Source organism: Peromyscus leucopus, chromosome 14 (genome assembly GCF_004664715.2).
Source record: "Peromyscus leucopus breed LL Stock chromosome 14, UCI_PerLeu_2.1, whole genome shotgun sequence".
Classification (NCBI taxonomy): domain Eukaryota; kingdom Metazoa; phylum Chordata; class Mammalia; order Rodentia; family Cricetidae; genus Peromyscus; species Peromyscus leucopus.
The window spans coordinates 76,378,098-76,394,286 of NC_051075.1; the positions used below are offsets into that span (position 1 = coordinate 76,378,098).

Consider the following 16,189-nt stretch of genomic DNA (forward strand, 5'->3'; position numbering starts at 1 on the left):
CCACCCAAGAACCTCACCAGACCTCAGTTTACTTATCTGTAGACTGATCTACAGAGAATCTATCACCTCCTAAACCTACAGCCCAGTCTGGGCAGAAACAAAGCTTCAAGGTTGAGAGATTCTCAATGGGGGTGTGGAGCAAGATGTCAACCTGGGGTTAAGCCCCCTCCCCCCACCAGCTGGCCCTAACCCTCTTGTGCAGACCAGGACTGGTTTGTCTGAGAGGCCCATCGGCTCCACCCCATTGAGCTTCCCTGACCAGCGATTCTGTATTTAATCAAGGGCCAAGTGGTCTGCTGAGGGCTGGAGGCAGTGAGAGGGGCTGGCGGAGGCGGTGGGGGGGGCGGCGGGGGAGGGAGGGTGGAAGAGGGGAGTGGGGTACTGGGAATGAGCCAGAGACAGCATTTCTTGGATTCTTTTAGAAAACTTTGACCCCCAGCCAGGGCATCTCTTTTGCAGGACAGAATCCCTTTGCCTTCCTCTCGTGCCTGCTAGAGCCTGGGAGTTAGAGTCCTTGGTTTAGCCAGAGATAAGCAGCCTAGTTCTGAGGCAGCCTAGATTTTTCTGTGACCCCCTCCCCCCCCCCCAGCCCCATAGAGAGCCGATCCAGTCTCTGCTTCCTGCATAGCCCGCCCCCCACCCCCTGCTACACCCTGCTCTGGTGACTGTTGGATAATGCTTTAGCTGTAGGGGGGCTGCTGGCCTCACCCCTGTGCGTCCGGGGGTCTGCATGCAGACGCCAGAGAAGAGGAGGGGCAGGGGAGGGATGCTTAGATAGAGGAGTGGGGCGTGACTCCCAGCCCCCAAGATCTGCTCAGCAAAAGGCAGACTGTGCCGACTTCTCCCAAGGGACTGGATTGGCATTTTCATGCTTTCAGTACAGCCTCCGAGCCTGTGACAGCCCCCCCCCCACCCCCGCCACCCCGCCCCAGTGCCCCTGTGCTACTCATTCGTTCTCGGCATCTGCTCATTACACAGGCATCTTCAGCCAGCAGCATTAACAAATGCTTTATTGAGACCAGAGCAAACCCTCATAAAACTCCTGGGCTTGTGAGTCTTGAAAGAGGAAACTCCCCCACCCCAAAGCCACCCTGCAGGGGCTCCAGAAGAGGACGCTGTCTGCTCTCCTCTGAGATCCCTCCAGCTATCTGGGGCTGAAGTCAAGCCCCAGCTGCCGGTGGGCTTTCCTGCCTACAAAACCCTGGCACTAGGCTTTCCTGCCTACAAAACCCTGAGGTTTTCTTCAGTGACAGGTGTGCAGTCTCTGCTTATAGACATGGAAACATGGCTCAGAGAAGGAGAGGACTGGCATGGCATGGATCTAAGGTTAGGAAGCACGTGCTTGTCAGCAACAGGAGTGCCCTTTAGTTTAAGCCTGTGACATTTAGGCACAGCCCCTGCGACTTGCTTCTCTTTCCAAACCCAGGGAGGGCAGGATACAGAAGGGCTTAGGAGAGGGAAGCGGAGTCTATGTGAGGGGCTCACTTCACTGCTTCTGGGGCTCTTCATGCTCTGTGTAGCCCACTTTTTCTGCTGCCTTGAGCAGGAGTGCAGGAATCTACCCTTTATCCCAGTGGCCCAGCCCCAAGATCCTCCAGTCTCCCTGGTTCTGGCTGAGCACTCGGCCCCTCCAGTCTGCCTGCTGCACTGCACAACATGGGATAATTTTGGAGGCTGAGGTCAGGGGATTTGGAAGGAAGGAAGAGACGAAGGGGGGCCAAGGAGACCTTGGTGATCTCAAAGGAGGGGGCAGCGGCACCTGCCAGTCACTCTCACTTTAACCAGGGGCTTTGGGTAAAAAAACAAACAAACAAAAAAATTCAAACAATAACAACAACACCACCCCCACCGCCAAAACAAAAATACTGGCTATGCTGGTCTCTGTTTATTTGCTGAAGACAAGAAGAGTCCGTGGAAGTCAGTGGGTCCACACCAATTCAGGAGTACCCTAACTATGCCCTCCAGCCTGCCTCAGAAGCTATTTCCCCCAGCCATAGTCATGTGAGGCTCCTGCAGAGAACACAAAAAAGGAACGTATCCCAACCCCCCCACCCCCACCCACCCAACCCCCACCCCCTACCCCCAACCCCCTCAAGAAACTGGGAAGTGTTCTTTCAGCCTCTGGTCCAATCATGTGCCCACGCCCAGCTTTCTTTCCTAGGAGTTCTCACTGTATGGCTCTCAGTCCCTGAGATAGCAAGTCTCCAAACCTGCTTGGGCAAGGTTAGATGCTCCCCATCAGGCTGAAGTACAACCCCCTGCCCCCCACAGATTCAAAGAGCTAAAGCCCCCCCCCACGCAGATTAAAAGAGCTAAAGTCCCTAGGCTAACCCCAAGTCCTCCTAACTGTGGGGAAACAGCAGCTCACAACACCTGAAAGCTAGATGTAAATTAATATATGCAAATTAAGTCTATCTGAATGACCACCCCAAATCCTAACATCTCCTCCCATTTTATCTTATTTAAAGATTTTTTTTGTGTGTGTATAAGCATTTTGCCTGCTTATTTGTGTGAACACCGCATGTGTATCTGGTGCTCTTGAAATTGGGTTTACAACCAGTTGTGAACTGTCATACAGGTGCTGGGAACCAAACCTGGGTCTTCTGGAAGAACAGTAAGTGCTCTTAGCTGCTGAGTCATCCATCTATCCAGCTTCCACATTTTAAAAAAACATTTATTTACATTGTATTTTATTTGTGATTTTTAACATTTATTTATTTTTAGATTTTACATTTTATTTTTATTTCTATTTATTTATTTATTATTTAGTGTGTGTGTGTGTATGTGTGTGTGTGTGGAGAGAGAGAGAGACAGAGACAGAGAGAGAGAGAGAGAGAGACAGAGACAGAGATGACAGAGAGAAAGGGTGAGTGCAAGCCATGAGAGGCATGTATAGGTCAGAGAACAGCTCTTAGTCTCTCACCATGTAGGGTCTAGAGATCAAATTCTGCCTATCAGACTTGGTAACAAGCACCTTTACCAACTGAGCTGTCAATGACCCTATTTACATTTTATTTAAATAAATAAATTAATGTCTGTGGGGGCCAAAGGACAACTTCAGGAGTCAAGGATCGAACTCGTTTGGCTGCAAGCACCTTTACCCACTGAGCCATCTCCCTGGCCCCTTAAATGATTCAGTCCACTCAGCTACCTCCTTCTCCTTTTGAGCCTCAGTATAGGAGATAAGGCGGCTTTCCAGATAAGTGAAAGGCTCTAAAACCTTGCTGGGAGCATGGCAGGTAAGGGGGTTGCCTAGTGAACCCCCAGAGACTCTGACAGAATCAGTATCCCCCCCCCAACTTCCATCCTCTTAGCTATCCCTTGATGAAAGCCACGAAGTGTGGTTGCCTGCATTTAACTGTGAACATATTGGTGAGACTGTCAACATGTATCACTGTGGACAAAGATGAATTCGATTGTGTGTGCTTTGGGGTCATTTGTGTGTTGAGTGACTCCATGAACCTGAGACAGTTTAGGAGACTGGGCATAGGTGTTCCTATCAGGTGTGTAGCTGTACATGGTGGAAAGAGTCAGTGATTTTATGTTTCAGCATGATAAGGCCCAGGCTATGGCTGCAGTACCTGAAAGAGGGGAGGGGGAGAGGGTGACGCAGGATGTCGTCGGTGTTTACCAGTGGTCTCCTGTGTTTACAGGCGGGCTGCGTGGAGGGGCAGCATAGGCAGAAGACGCTCAGTCTTTCATAGCTGGCGCTTCCTCTGCTTGAAGCAGATCGGACAGTTCCTGCTGCTCTGGTCTGTGACCTCTGCCCCAAGGAGGGGTATTAAGGTGTGCTTGTATTGAAAGGTGTGGTTGGGTTGGGACTCCGTGGGGCAAGTGCATCTGCACCTTCCCCATACTCCACAATGGCAAGACTGGTCGGGGGGCTTCGGCTTTTTGTGGTCGTTTTCGTGTGTGCATCTGTGATCATGTGCATCTTCCACATCTTCGTGGTGTGCGTTTGGGTCCTTCTGGGCTTTTGACCCGCGCGCCATGTGTGCGCGGGACCCAAGCCCTAAGTAACTATGTCTGTGAGCGTTTTGTATTCTGAGTGCGTGCTAGGGCTTTCGCCCGCCCGCCCGGCATGGTTCCTGAGACTTGCGCTAAGCGGGCCTGTGCGAGCGCCACCGCCGCCTCCGCCGCGTGCTGTCCTGTGTGCGGACCGCGTGCCCATCGTGCGCAGGTACCCGTCTAGCCAAGAGTGCGCCCGCGTGCGCAAGCAGCTTCCGGACGCCTCGGCACTGGGGGGCGGCCCCGCCAGGGGGTGGGTCACCGGGACTGGCCGGCGCCTGCCCCGTGCGCGCGAGGCGTGGGCGTGGGCGGGGGCCGCGGGGGGGGGGACGACAGTACGAAAAGGCGGCGCGCGGGCCGCAGCGGCAGCTCCTCGGCGACCCGCACTTACCAGTGTGCGCCCCGGTGCCACCCTGGCTTTCCCTCCTCTGGACGCCGGCGCCCACTTCATCGTCCGCAACCAGAAGCCCAGTGCAGCCCCCGGAGCCCCCTCTGCACCACCGCCGCTCCCCGGACCACGACCCAGGCCGCCCCGAGATGACCGCGACCGGAGCCCTCCTGCCCGTCCTCTTGCTCCTGCTGGCTTTCGGCCACAGCACCTATGGTGAGACCCCCTGGCGGCTTGGCTCGCGCCCCCTCTGGGGAAGCCTGCGATGCCCCGCCGACCACCCCCCGCCGACCACCCCGCACTCCCTGTCCCGTGCGCCCCAAGTCCCGCTTGTCCCGCCTAACCCTAAGCCCCGCACTGCGCCCACCTCACCCTCCCTGCGCCACTCCTGTGTGCCTAGCCCAGTCCCGGGGTCCTGGGGTTTGCGGGAGGTGGAGGGCCCCAGACCCTTTTTGCCCAGCAGAAGTGGCGTTCAGAGGGGTGTCGTTGCGCGGATTGAGGAGGTATGGAAAAAGGAGGCTTCCCTGGGAGGTATTTAAGAAAAAAATGGCTCTGGGTGCAACTTTGGGGGTGTCTGTCCCTGCGTATGTGCTTAGGAACAGGTCTGGGGGCTTTGAGGGGATGACTTTGCAGTCGTAGCCCCCAATTTCCAACAGGAGCAAAGCCGGAGCCCCTCCTGCGTGGCGCGTTTCTCTAGGTGAGGGGCTGCGACACTCCTGTCTGCAGCGGCCATCTGTCTCTGGCAGCGAGAGAGTTGCCCCCTCCCGCAGCGACCCCAGCCTCCACTCCGCCAGTGGTTTGTGTGGGGGGCGGGGGTCTATCTGGAAAACCCAAGAGTCGGTTAAGTAGATGCATACAGTAGGTGTCTATTAGTGTCGGACTCTGTGAGGCCTTGCAGAGCTATTGCGCAGTTCTTTTAATGTGACCAGGGTGGGGGTAGGGGAAGTGGGAGAGAAAGGATTTGGCCTGGTGTAACGGGTTAATCTTGGGGGGAGATCTGGTTGCTTTACCTGTGAGCCAGGCAGGTGGACTTGCCTTAGCTTTCTTGGAGACCTCAAAATCTCCCCTTTAGCTCACTTTGCAAAAGCAAGGGCTTGACTGAATGCCCAGGGGTCAAAGGCTACCTCTTCAATGTCCCCCTTCCTACTTTTAGTGGTCTGGGGGTTCCTTTTTTCTTTGGGAAGAAAGGTGTCTGCTTTGCACTTGGAGAGTCAGGGGTGTGCTGTACTTGTCACGTGGCTAGGAACACGCAGGATTGTTTTCCTGGGTAGGTTGAGGCACCATCCACCCACAGACAAGAAGTGCCTACTGTGTGCCAAGCTGGAAGGATCCAAGAGGGTCTTTGGATCCCCCCTACTGAGGGCCAGTGGGCCACTTGAGAGAAAACACACTAGGTAGTGTCCTCTAGGCCTCATAGGCCTTGTGGGGTGAATTGCGTACCTTCTTTTTCTTCCTCAGGGGCTGAATGCGACCCAGCCTGCGACCCCAAACATGGATTCTGCGAGGATGACAATGTTTGCAGGTAATGGAGCAAGCCTCTTGGGGGCCCTGGTGGGGTCCTAGGGGGGTTTGGAGCCAAGCTAAAAGGAGGGGGTGCTTTGCCACAAAACTGCGTCACAGCTTTCCTGTTCCTGCAGAAAACTGGTGGGGGCGGGGGAGAGAGAAGGAGGGGGGCAGGAGAAGGGGGGGCAGGGAAATGTCTTGCAGGATGAGACCATTGGGGATCACTGCATCAAATGTGGTTCTTGTGGGGGTCTGGAAGACCCTGTGTTTCTGCCCTTGAGCCCCTTCTCTGAGTTTTCCATTCAGGTGGCTGCTGTTTGCTCCAGGGACCCACTGGCCTGGCACTGTACAAAGACTACCAAGGGTTCTCCACCCAGCAGGAAAACGGCCTGCGCCCTCTTTGGACCCCTGCTCTCCTCATGCGCCCCTTTCTCTCCCCTTTGTTCACACAGGTGCGAGATGGGCTGGGAAGGCCCCCTGTGTGACAAGTGCGTCACCGCCCCTGGCTGCGTCAATGGACTCTGTGACGAACCATGGCAGTGTTTCTGCAAGGATGGCTGGGAAGGGAAATTCTGCAACATAGGTGAGCACTGACCCTCACCCCTCTCCCCTGCCCACCCCTCTCCCTGTCTGGAGCTGCAACCCAGAACCCTAAGGCTCTCTATTTGCAGTATGTGATCTCTAGTGTATACACGTTTCCTGCTGGGCCTCAACATAGAGACTGTATTTTGTTCACCTCAGCTCCTCTGGGGGTTCCAAGACTTGGGGGTGGGGGTGCTGGGAAACTGCCTGTTGAATAAAGAGTCACAAAATAAAACACATCATGCCCAGGGTGACTGGACCACGGATTGGGGCTACTTGCACAGGTACCTGGAGCTGGAAGATGGGGGGGGGGTGTCTTCTATGTGTGCTGTGGGAGGGGTAATTCTCGGGGCTCAAACATCAAGAAAGGGGAGCCAGTAAACAAATAGGGAGGGGTGGCTGATGCTGAGTGGTGATGGTGGGGGCTGAGTGTGAACCACAAGGAAGGACAGGGCGAGGGAGGGCAGTCAGGTGCGGCAGGAGGTTGGTGGTGGGGAGTGGCAGAGAAAGGGTTAAAGTGCACACTGATGCTATCTGCTGATGTCATTAATTTATATGATCTTTGTAAACTGACAGCTGCGTTGTTGTAGGATCCTTTGCATTTGCTAAACCTGTCCCCAAAGTCCAGGCAAACTGAAGTCCTGGGGAATAAAGGGTGTGTGCCCCCCTGGGAGATGACATCCCAGTAGGAAGGCAGACAGCTAGATGCCCTAGGACCTATCTCTTCAACATTGCCAGTGACAAACAGGGAAACCAAGGATCAGAGAAGCAAAGGGGCCTCCGTACCCCAAATTGTCTATGGTCTCCCTCTCCTCAAGTGGTGGCACGGTGGGGGGGGGAGGTTTTTGCTGCAGCTGACTCATGCTCTGGCCACAGCTCTGCAGCCCCTTACAGCAGCAGCAGCAGCAGCAGCAGCAGCAGCCACTGCTCTGAGTTGTTTGGGGATGCTAGAAAAAAACCACTGACCAGGGTTAGGCTTTTAGCCTAGCTCCCACCCTTCTAGATACCTGAATCAGGAATAGCTTTCCAGACAGAATTCCCCCTCACAGGTCCCTCAGCATGCATAGCCCCTCTCCATCAAATTCACAAAGGCTATCTGCCTGGGTAGAAATGGTGGGGGTCGAGGGTTGTCCCAGGGGGGAAATAGCCCCTGGGTAATTGCTGCCCCTCTCCCTTTCTGCCAGCCTGGCCACAGCTGCTGTTTACGTAGAGCCCCACTCTGCCCTCTCCTTACAGCAGCGACTCACCCCGTCTTTGGGGTTGGAGGCTCTGGAGAGTTGGTATTTAGGGAGACTGAGCAGTATAGTCTAGGGGTGGTCGCCAGATCTCTATCTTAAATTCAAGATTCCAAGTGGTAGGAGAGCGGGGACAGAGAAGCCAGAGCCAGCTTCAGAGGCTCAGCGCACTAACATTTTGCTGGAGCTATCCCAGAAAGATAAATCCTCTCTAGGTTTCCTTGCACCACGACGGACTCCTGCAGAGAGTCTGCCAACATGGTGCACAGAATTTTTCACAGACGCTGGTCTCCCCTCCATCAGGGTTCAGGTCTCTTTGAAAAAGGAGAGAAAAATGTCCCCATGCGGTCTCAGCATGGGGAACCCCTCCCCTGGGATTGCCTTCACTTGCAGTCTCTGGCCAGCCCTGGTTTTCTACAGCTCACATTGTAGAAAAACACTCAAGAGATCAGCTACCGAGAGCTTTTCTTTGAATACAGAGGGAAACTGAGGCAGAGTGGGACGGAGCTGAACTCTGGGGCAGCAGGTTGGAGCAGCCACAAAGGGTCCCTTCCTGACCCTGCTGGGCAGCTGGGGTCTCCACAGTCAGAGAACCCTTGCCCCAGCCCCTTTGTTCAGCTCATCCCGGGCTTGCTGAGCCCGAATAATGAAGTGAGCCAGACGGGGTGTCAGAGCCCTCAGAAATACAGCAGTGTTCATGGAAGCCTGAGCCGCCGACGGGAAAGCGCTCAATAGTTCTAATTTTTCTGCCTTCAAAAGATGCAGCCCCTTTACCCCTGGACCCCTTTAGTTCAGAACCAGAGAACAGAAGGGCCACGGGGAGGGGAGGCAGCCCTGGGGCTAAATTAGACTTCTTGTTTCCTGATGGGGATCTTTGATGGGAAAGTGTGAAAAGCTGGTGTCCGCTGCCCCCCCTTCCTGCCCCCCCCCACCAAGTGTTAGTCTAGCTCCGAAGGTGGCAGAGACCCCTTTCCCTAAATGGGAGAAGCTGAATGTGAGAAAGGAGACACATAGACTTTAGGGAATCTTGGCTCCCTCCCTGTTTTGTGGAGGGGCAAAGGCTTCCGCGGTGAAGGTCATGCTGCTGTACTGCAAGGGTGCCAGGAAGAGGGTGCAGCTGCTTATCTTGGTTACCCATGGCCTTGGCTTTCTTACTTGTGACCTTAGAGTTAAGCTTCCTGACCCTCAGCACTTCAGGACTTCGAGGGGAGTCACTGTACCCCTCTTCCCACCAACCCCGCTTGGGTTCCTGTCACACTGGCCTCTGAAAGGGAAAAAGCTAAGCACAGGCTTTTCTGTTTCCCAGACATGCGGGCTTGCACCTCAACCCCCTGTGCCAACAATGGAACCTGCGTGGACCTCGAGAAGGGCCAGTACGAGTGCTCCTGTGCCCCTGGCTTCTCTGGAAAGGACTGCCAGAACAAGGATGGGCCCTGCGTGATCAATGGGTAAATATTCTCACCTCACCCTTGAAGACCCTTTCAATCCAACCCCATAGGACCTGTCGCCTGATAAAAGAAGTGTTCCGGGCAACCTGTGCCCCACCCTCCACTCTGACGGGGTAGGGGACTTTTATGGAGGACTGTGTCATTTCCATAATTTTTTCAAATGATCCTGAAGGCAATTTCATTTCCCCCTGATTTTCCCAAGCCCTGATGCCCGTGAATGACAGCAGATTGAGATGGGGACAGAGATGCCAAGCTGTATAATTTTCTAAAGGCAACATAATAAGAGATCAGAGTTCAGCGGGACCAGGCTGTGAAACCCACTTACCATATTGTAGGAGGCAGTTTAGGTCATTGCAATTGGATTTACTGGGATGTCTGAGGAGATTGCAGGCGATGGGAGGGGGCACTGGTATCAGCTAGCGGCTAGCTAGCGTGGTGGGGAAGAGGCTCTGGGGCTGCTGTCCAAGATCCAGGAATCTGCAGGGGCTTCAAGCAGTCAGGAACATAGGGGTCTAGCGATCTGTATTCAGGAAGGACATTGGAGGTAGTGACCATTGAACTCTACTGCAGTTTACTAAAGGGGGAGAACACAGGACAAGACCTTTCAGCTTGTTCTGTTCTGACAGACTTGATCTAGTCTGTCAAAATAGAGCCCGGGGGCCCTTAGGAAGTTTTCAGAGCCCAGCTGCTTGCAGCCCCAGGGCTGAAGTTGCAACGTTTATTCCTTGTGTGTGTGTGGTGTGTGGGGGGGGGAGGGGGCGGCTTTTCTTTCCCCAGAGTTTTGGCATTTATCGGATGACAAAGGGCTAGGTCGTTTAAAAGCACTTACATTAAATGCTCTGTGTGCTCCACTCTGAGCAAACAGCTTCAGTTTGCAAGCTGCACTTGGGTGAATGGACCACTATTAAACAGTTCACCATAGACACCACTCCCGCCAGCGTAGATACAACCCGTATTTCTTTTACTGAAAGCCCCCAAGGGTTTCCTTCACAATAGCTGGCTGGGCCCACTCCACTAGAAATAAAAAATAATAAGGGGTGGTAGGTGGGGTGGGGGGCACACGCTGGAGCCCTAACAGCAGACCTCCTGTTGGAGAGCCCAGGATGCCCTCCTCGTCTGAGGGATCTTACCCTAAACTTGGGCTGTTACTAATGCTCCCTCTCCCAGCCTCAGTTTCCCCTTCTGTCTAGTAACTAACAATCTGTGCTCTTGCCTGAGAGATGAAATAAGGGATGGGAGAGGGCACGAGAGGTTGGTTCTGTTCCTGGTTGACCAGGTTGACATCATGACAGGGTGAGATGTTTGGGCACCCCACCTCTGGGCAGCTGATGAGCCTCCAAGCCAGGGGTCCCAGTCCCAGGTACCCGCCCCCCCCCCCCGCTGGCATTATACCCATCTTAGCCTGATGCGTTCTGAGCCCTGCTCTTTTGTCAGGTCCAAAGGAAGGCCCGGAGAAAGGAGCCTCACCCCTGCCCCCTGCCCCTCCTGCTCTGCCCTAACCCAGCCCCCAAGGGCCCTTTACCATGTCTTGTGTTGCAGTTCTCCCTGCCAGAACGGAGGGGCCTGTGTGGATGATGAGGGCCAGGCCTCTTATGCTTCCTGCCTGTGCCCCCCTGGCTTCTCCGGCAACTTCTGCGAGATCGTTAACAACACCTGCACCCCTAACCCATGCGAGAACGATGGCGTCTGCACCGAAATCGGGGGCGACTTCCGTTGCCGCTGCCCAGCTGGATTCGTCGACAAGACCTGCAGCCGCCCGGTGAGCAACTGCGCCAGTGGCCCGTGCCAGAACGGGGGCACCTGCCTCCAGCACACCCAGGTGAGCTACGAGTGTCTGTGCAAGCCCCGGTTCATGGGTCCCACGTGCGCGAAGAAGCGCGGGGCCAGCCCTGTGCAGGTCACCCACCTGCCTAGCAGCTACGGGCTCACCTACCGGGTAACCCCTGGGGTGCACGAGCTGCCAATTCAGCAGCCCGAGCACCACATCCTGAAGGTGTCCATGAAAGAGCTCAACAAGAGTACCCCTCTCCTCACCGAGGGACAGGCCATCTGCTTCACCATCCTGGGTGTGCTCACCAGCCTGGTGGTGCTGGGCACCGTGGTCATCGTCTTCCTCAACAAGTGCGAGACCTGGGTGACCAACCTGCGCTACAGTCACTTGCTGCGCAAGAAGAAGAACCTGCTGCTGCAGTACAACAGCGGAGAGGAGCTGGCGGTCAACATCATCCTACCCGAGAAGATCGACATGACCACCTTCGACAAGGAGGCTGGAGACGAGGAGATCTAAGCAACGTCCCCCTAGGTCCCTCCATAGTATCGGGGTTCCGCAGCGCTTGCTATATGCGGTCTGTGCTTCTCTTTGTGGCAGAGCTTGCTCTCTTTTGTGTGAAATCTAGTGAGCGCTATGCTTACATGTGTTGTCTTTGCATTGCTGTGTGACGTGCTGCCATGCTATCTAAGAACCCCGTTCCTCCCTCTCAATGCATGCTAATGAATAATAATAATAAGAATTTCATCTCTAAATGAGTTTAAGAAATAAGTATGTTATTCTAAACTCTTAACTATCAAATATATCACATATAAAATCAAAAAAGACCAAAAAAAAACATGGTAACAGAACCAGGACTTGGTGCTGAGGGCCCTCTCCTGGGGGGCTTTCGGCCACCAGGTCCTCGTGCAACCACACACGAATGCTGTGCTTGACCACTCACTGTGAAAAGGGCTACACTCTTTCGTTCGTTAATTCTCACACACCACTTCGACTCGCACTCACATCCAGTCTCACACCGCAACCCTTAGATCTTTCCAATTGACTTGTGACTTTGCAGTGTGTAGTGGCTGTGTGTCAGGCAAAGAGAGCCCCCAGGTTGGCTGCTGGCAGACAGGTCAGGACCCAGTCCCAGCCCTGCCGCTCACTCGCTGTGTGACCCTTGGCGAGACCTCCATTCCCAACCCTGGGCCACCTCCCCACCCCTCTCTTGAGGGAGGTGTGGAAATATCCAAACCACCAAGGTCCTCTCTAGCCCCCAAATTCAGAATTAGGAACGAGGGATATATACCAAAACACTTCCTGACTCCAAGAATAGGATCTGATGGAGACTTGGTCTCATCCTGGGATCCGAAAGGTTTTGGCCTATCCTGGCTGTACACTTGATATTGAAGTCGATCCCAACAGCGTTTCTCAAAGTGGGGAGCCTCCTGGCTCCTGTCCAGTTTGGGAAAAACTGGCCCCTTGAGGGCAAAATGTGCCATTTGGAGTTGTCTCTTGAGCAACCCACTCCCCACCCCAGCTCAGCCCTGCCCCAGCCCCATGCCCCCCAGACTCCACCCCACACTTGCCCCTGTAGAATAGAGATGATATGCTTTCAGACGTAAGTGTACCTTGAACCACAAGTGCCCCCTGGCAAAGTCTGAGTGAGCAACACAGCCCTCTCCAAGGTTTTCACAGGCTTTAATGGAAATTGCTGCTTGTGGGGCGTTTTTCTTGTCCTATGGCGAAAGTGTGATAGCCTCTGTCCACAGCCATAGATGTACCTTTGTGTTGCTGAGTCTATGACCCTCAGATCCCAAAAGACCTAGCCAGCTTCTGAATTTAATTTTTTTAGAGAGCATCTATCTTTTTTTTGCAAAATAAAAACACAAAAAACAAACAAACAAAAAAAAAACAACAACAACAAAAAAAAAAGTAGAAAGAAATGGGATAGAGTCCTGTGTAGCTTCTCAGCTCTGGTTGGAGTCTGGTTGCTACACAGCCCTTGGGTCCCAGCTAGGAATCCTTTGCTTCTTAGGTTACCTGGATAGGAGTCTATGCTCTTAGCTTTAAATGTGAGCCGTGTTCACCCTGCTCTGAGTACTTGCTTGCAAGTCATTGTCACCATTATCCACTGTCATTCAAATCATGATCACAGCACACACTCACAACTTCATGGTCATCACTCATTGGTCATGTGCGCCACCGTTGTCACACATTATCGACCTTATCACCCCTCCAACCTCTACCCTGGGATCATTTCGTTCACAGCCCTGACTCAAAGAAATCTCTTCCCACCCATTGGTCACGGATCATCATCAGCCTATGTTTCTCCCAGTCACACTCTGAGACTCCTTCCCATTTTGCCCCACCCTCATCCTGATGAGAGTGTCTCAGCTCCCTCCATCAAGTCATCATCCCATCTCATTTTAAGTTAATTTTAAGAAATAAAAATTTAAAAAAGATTTAAAAAAAAAAAAAAAGTAACAACAATTATCGACAATTGCCAGGCTGGTGTCTCGTATGCCCCCTGGCCTCTTTCGCCTGGAGACCTTGACAGAGTCTGCTAACGATTCTGTTCCTCAATTTCTCCAATGTGAGATTCTACAATTGGACAAAAAAAAAAAAAAAAAAAAAAGAGATTATTTCTCCATTCCACATTTTCTTTTCGTTCTCCATGTTGTGGAGAGCAGCCATGTCTCCTATGACAAAGGGGGCCCGGCTGTTCCCCCAGCAGGTCCTTATCCATCCAAAAGATTCATCATCCACCATTCATCCAGTCAGGGAGTGTTTCCAAGCACCTGCAGAGTGTAAGGCGGTGTTCTTGGAGCTGTGGGATATGCGGGCTGAGGGGCACATTCTGGGAGGGGAGCAGAGATATAGGTGTCCCCAAGAAGCCAGGAAGAAAAACAACACCACCGTGGGAGAGTCCTGAGCAGATGCCTCCCTCAGAGTGCTACCATCTCACCTTCCCACGTGACAAAAGATCAAGAAAGCCAGAATTCCACGGCATCCACCTTCCACAGAAGAGGAACACAACGTTTGCAGTCTCATCTTGGTCTTCATGTATGCAGATCTCTGGCTGCCCATACACATCTCATGTGTATGGTGTAGTGCAGTTTTCTCAACGGTGGAGCAGCTGAAAGAGAGCTGTCTGGGACATGATTCTGTAATCGCAATGTTAATGAAATGTCCATCATGGCACTCTCTCAAGCCTCCCCCATTTCTTTGCTGACAAGTCCAGACTCAATGCAAAAACAATCGTTTCCTTGGTAAATAAAGGAACAAGGGCTATACTTGTGTTTGCTGTTTATTTGTTATTTTCCAATTGCACGAGCACCTCCCAGGGACGGCCTTAAACATAGGCCAGGGGTATCGAGAGCTCTGCTTTGGCTCAGCTTCAGCTCTTTTAGTGTGGCCTGGAGCCACAAGCTTACGGGGTAGACCCTTGGACCTCCACACCTCACTTACCTTGCTTTTACTAGGAGAAACTTTAAATCCGGACATTTTCTGACCACTGGGGCCTTGAGACCTGCACCAGGGCTTGGGGGACCTTGTCTATGGCTACCTAGCTCCCTAAGTGTGGCTGCCCATGGGAGGTGTGGATGGATCTGGGACATGAGAGGGACAGGGACAGGGAAAGGGGACCAATAGATTCACGTATGAGCAGCTAGCTCTTTCCACACTCCAAGTTTGGGCCCAGAGCTCTGTGGAATCCTCCCTGGACTTTCCATGGTTATTAGAGGGTGGTTGCTAAGGTGAGAGAGAATATATAGGTTGAGAGACACCCAGCAAGGACAATTTGGACCATGGCAGGTCTGTAGGTTCCTTTCATATTCCTAATTCAGTCTCTGCATGTCCTGGAGGTATCTGTTTCTCCTCTAATCCCAGGGCACCATTAGCCATGTGTCCAGTCAGTGAGTGTACCCCCTCCCAGTGCCCCACTCTGTAGGACCACCTTACCCCTGCAGCCTTGGGAGCCTCGGTCTTGTCCCTGTTAGCCCAGGAAGTGACCCTTGGTTTGATGTCCCATCTCCGGCCTCTCCCATGACCTATCCCTTGCCTGCCCAGCTGCCCAGGCCCAGAAGCTGGTGTCTCTAGGGGATCACTTCCCTGCACTGCCCACCCTCCTGACTCCTTTCACCTCTTTTTGACCTCATCCTCTGCCCCTCAGAGGCCCAGGCCCATGTTCCCTCTATGCTTATCTTGTTTTTCTACCATGGCCCATCTCCTGAGCGCAAATGAAGCAGAGTACACAGGAGGGACTAGAAGGGGGGGCATAAGATCTTAGACATGGACACTGTGCTAAAAGCTGTAGGAAAGTAAGGTGGTTATGTGGAGTTAGGAAACACAGAAGCGTCTACCCCAGGAATGCATTTTCTATGAAGATATTAACCCACAAATTCTTCAACATAACCAGTGGGGTGGAGCAAGACCCCAGCAAACAAGGCCAACCTGACCCGGGAACTCCAACACCCAACACTGAAGGAATGAGAAATTCCCAGGTTCGGAACCCTGGCTCAGAGACTAGTTGGGGGAGGCGGGAATCATCCAGTGCTAACAACGAGTGGCAGCCGCCCTCTTCACCTCCGAGGAAAGACACAGACCCCCAATGAAACGTAGCCAAGAGGGGTTTTAGAGCTCCATGACCAAGAGTGTTTGTTAGAAAAGCAAGACTAACCAAATGTTAGATGAAAGGTCCAGGGGCCTTAGAGGCCTTAGGGTGGGGGATGCCCAGAGGCAGGGGGTAGACTTGGGTTAGGAGGGACCATGGCTGTGAGATGCACCCTGAGCTCACGTCACAGCGTGGGGATAGAAGTGGAAAATTCCCCAACGGCTACAGTTAGGCTCCAGAGGCCTTTGTGCTAGAGGCTGGACCCTGGGGAGGGGGGGTGGAGCTTTAAGAAGTGGGGTCAAGTGGGGTGCTTTAAGTCATTGGGATCATGCCCTCTTGGGCCTCAGCCTCTTCCTCTTTCTCTCTGTGTGGCTTTCTACCTGTGAAGGAGGTGGTTTTGCTTAGCAATACGTTCCCTCCAGGATGTACCCCACAAGTTCCAACAGTAGGGCCGACTGCATCCTCAAACATGGGGAGCCAAAATAAGCCTTGGCTCTTTGTAACTTAATTATCCCAGGTGTTTATGGTAGTTATGGAAAGCTTCATCAGACCTGGGCAGGGAGATGAGCATTGCAAAGTGGGAGTGAGGTGAGAGGATGGTGAGCATTGGGGGAGAGGCCCCTGGGGTCAGGAGCCAATCCAGGCCCCCAGCACAGAGCT

The 16,189-nt window shown here is 53.3% G+C and overlaps 1 protein-coding gene across 4 annotated transcripts; it reads left to right on the plus strand.

Annotated features, from left to right (window-relative positions):
* Positions 1-4,343: 4,343 nt before the first annotated feature.
* Dlk1 (delta like non-canonical Notch ligand 1) lies at positions 4,344-13,552 on the plus strand. Of its 4 annotated transcripts, none has more exons than XM_028858100.2 (6): positions 4,346-4,612; positions 5,855-5,918; positions 6,352-6,482; positions 9,023-9,164; positions 10,704-10,983; positions 11,158-13,552. In XM_028858100.2, the coding sequence occupies exons 1-6, from the start codon at positions 4,546-4,548 to the stop codon at positions 11,449-11,451; spliced, it is 978 nt and encodes a 325-aa protein (XP_028713933.1). In that variant the 5' UTR covers positions 4,346-4,545; the 3' UTR covers positions 11,452-13,552. The 4 variants fall into 4 exon arrangements, with proteins under 4 accessions (XP_028713932.1, XP_028713933.1, XP_028713934.1 ...); XM_028858101.2 differs by having other exon boundaries at positions 11,203-13,552; XM_028858103.2 differs by having other exon boundaries at positions 4,347-4,612; positions 11,209-13,552.
* Positions 13,553-16,189: the final 2,637 nt, after the last annotated feature.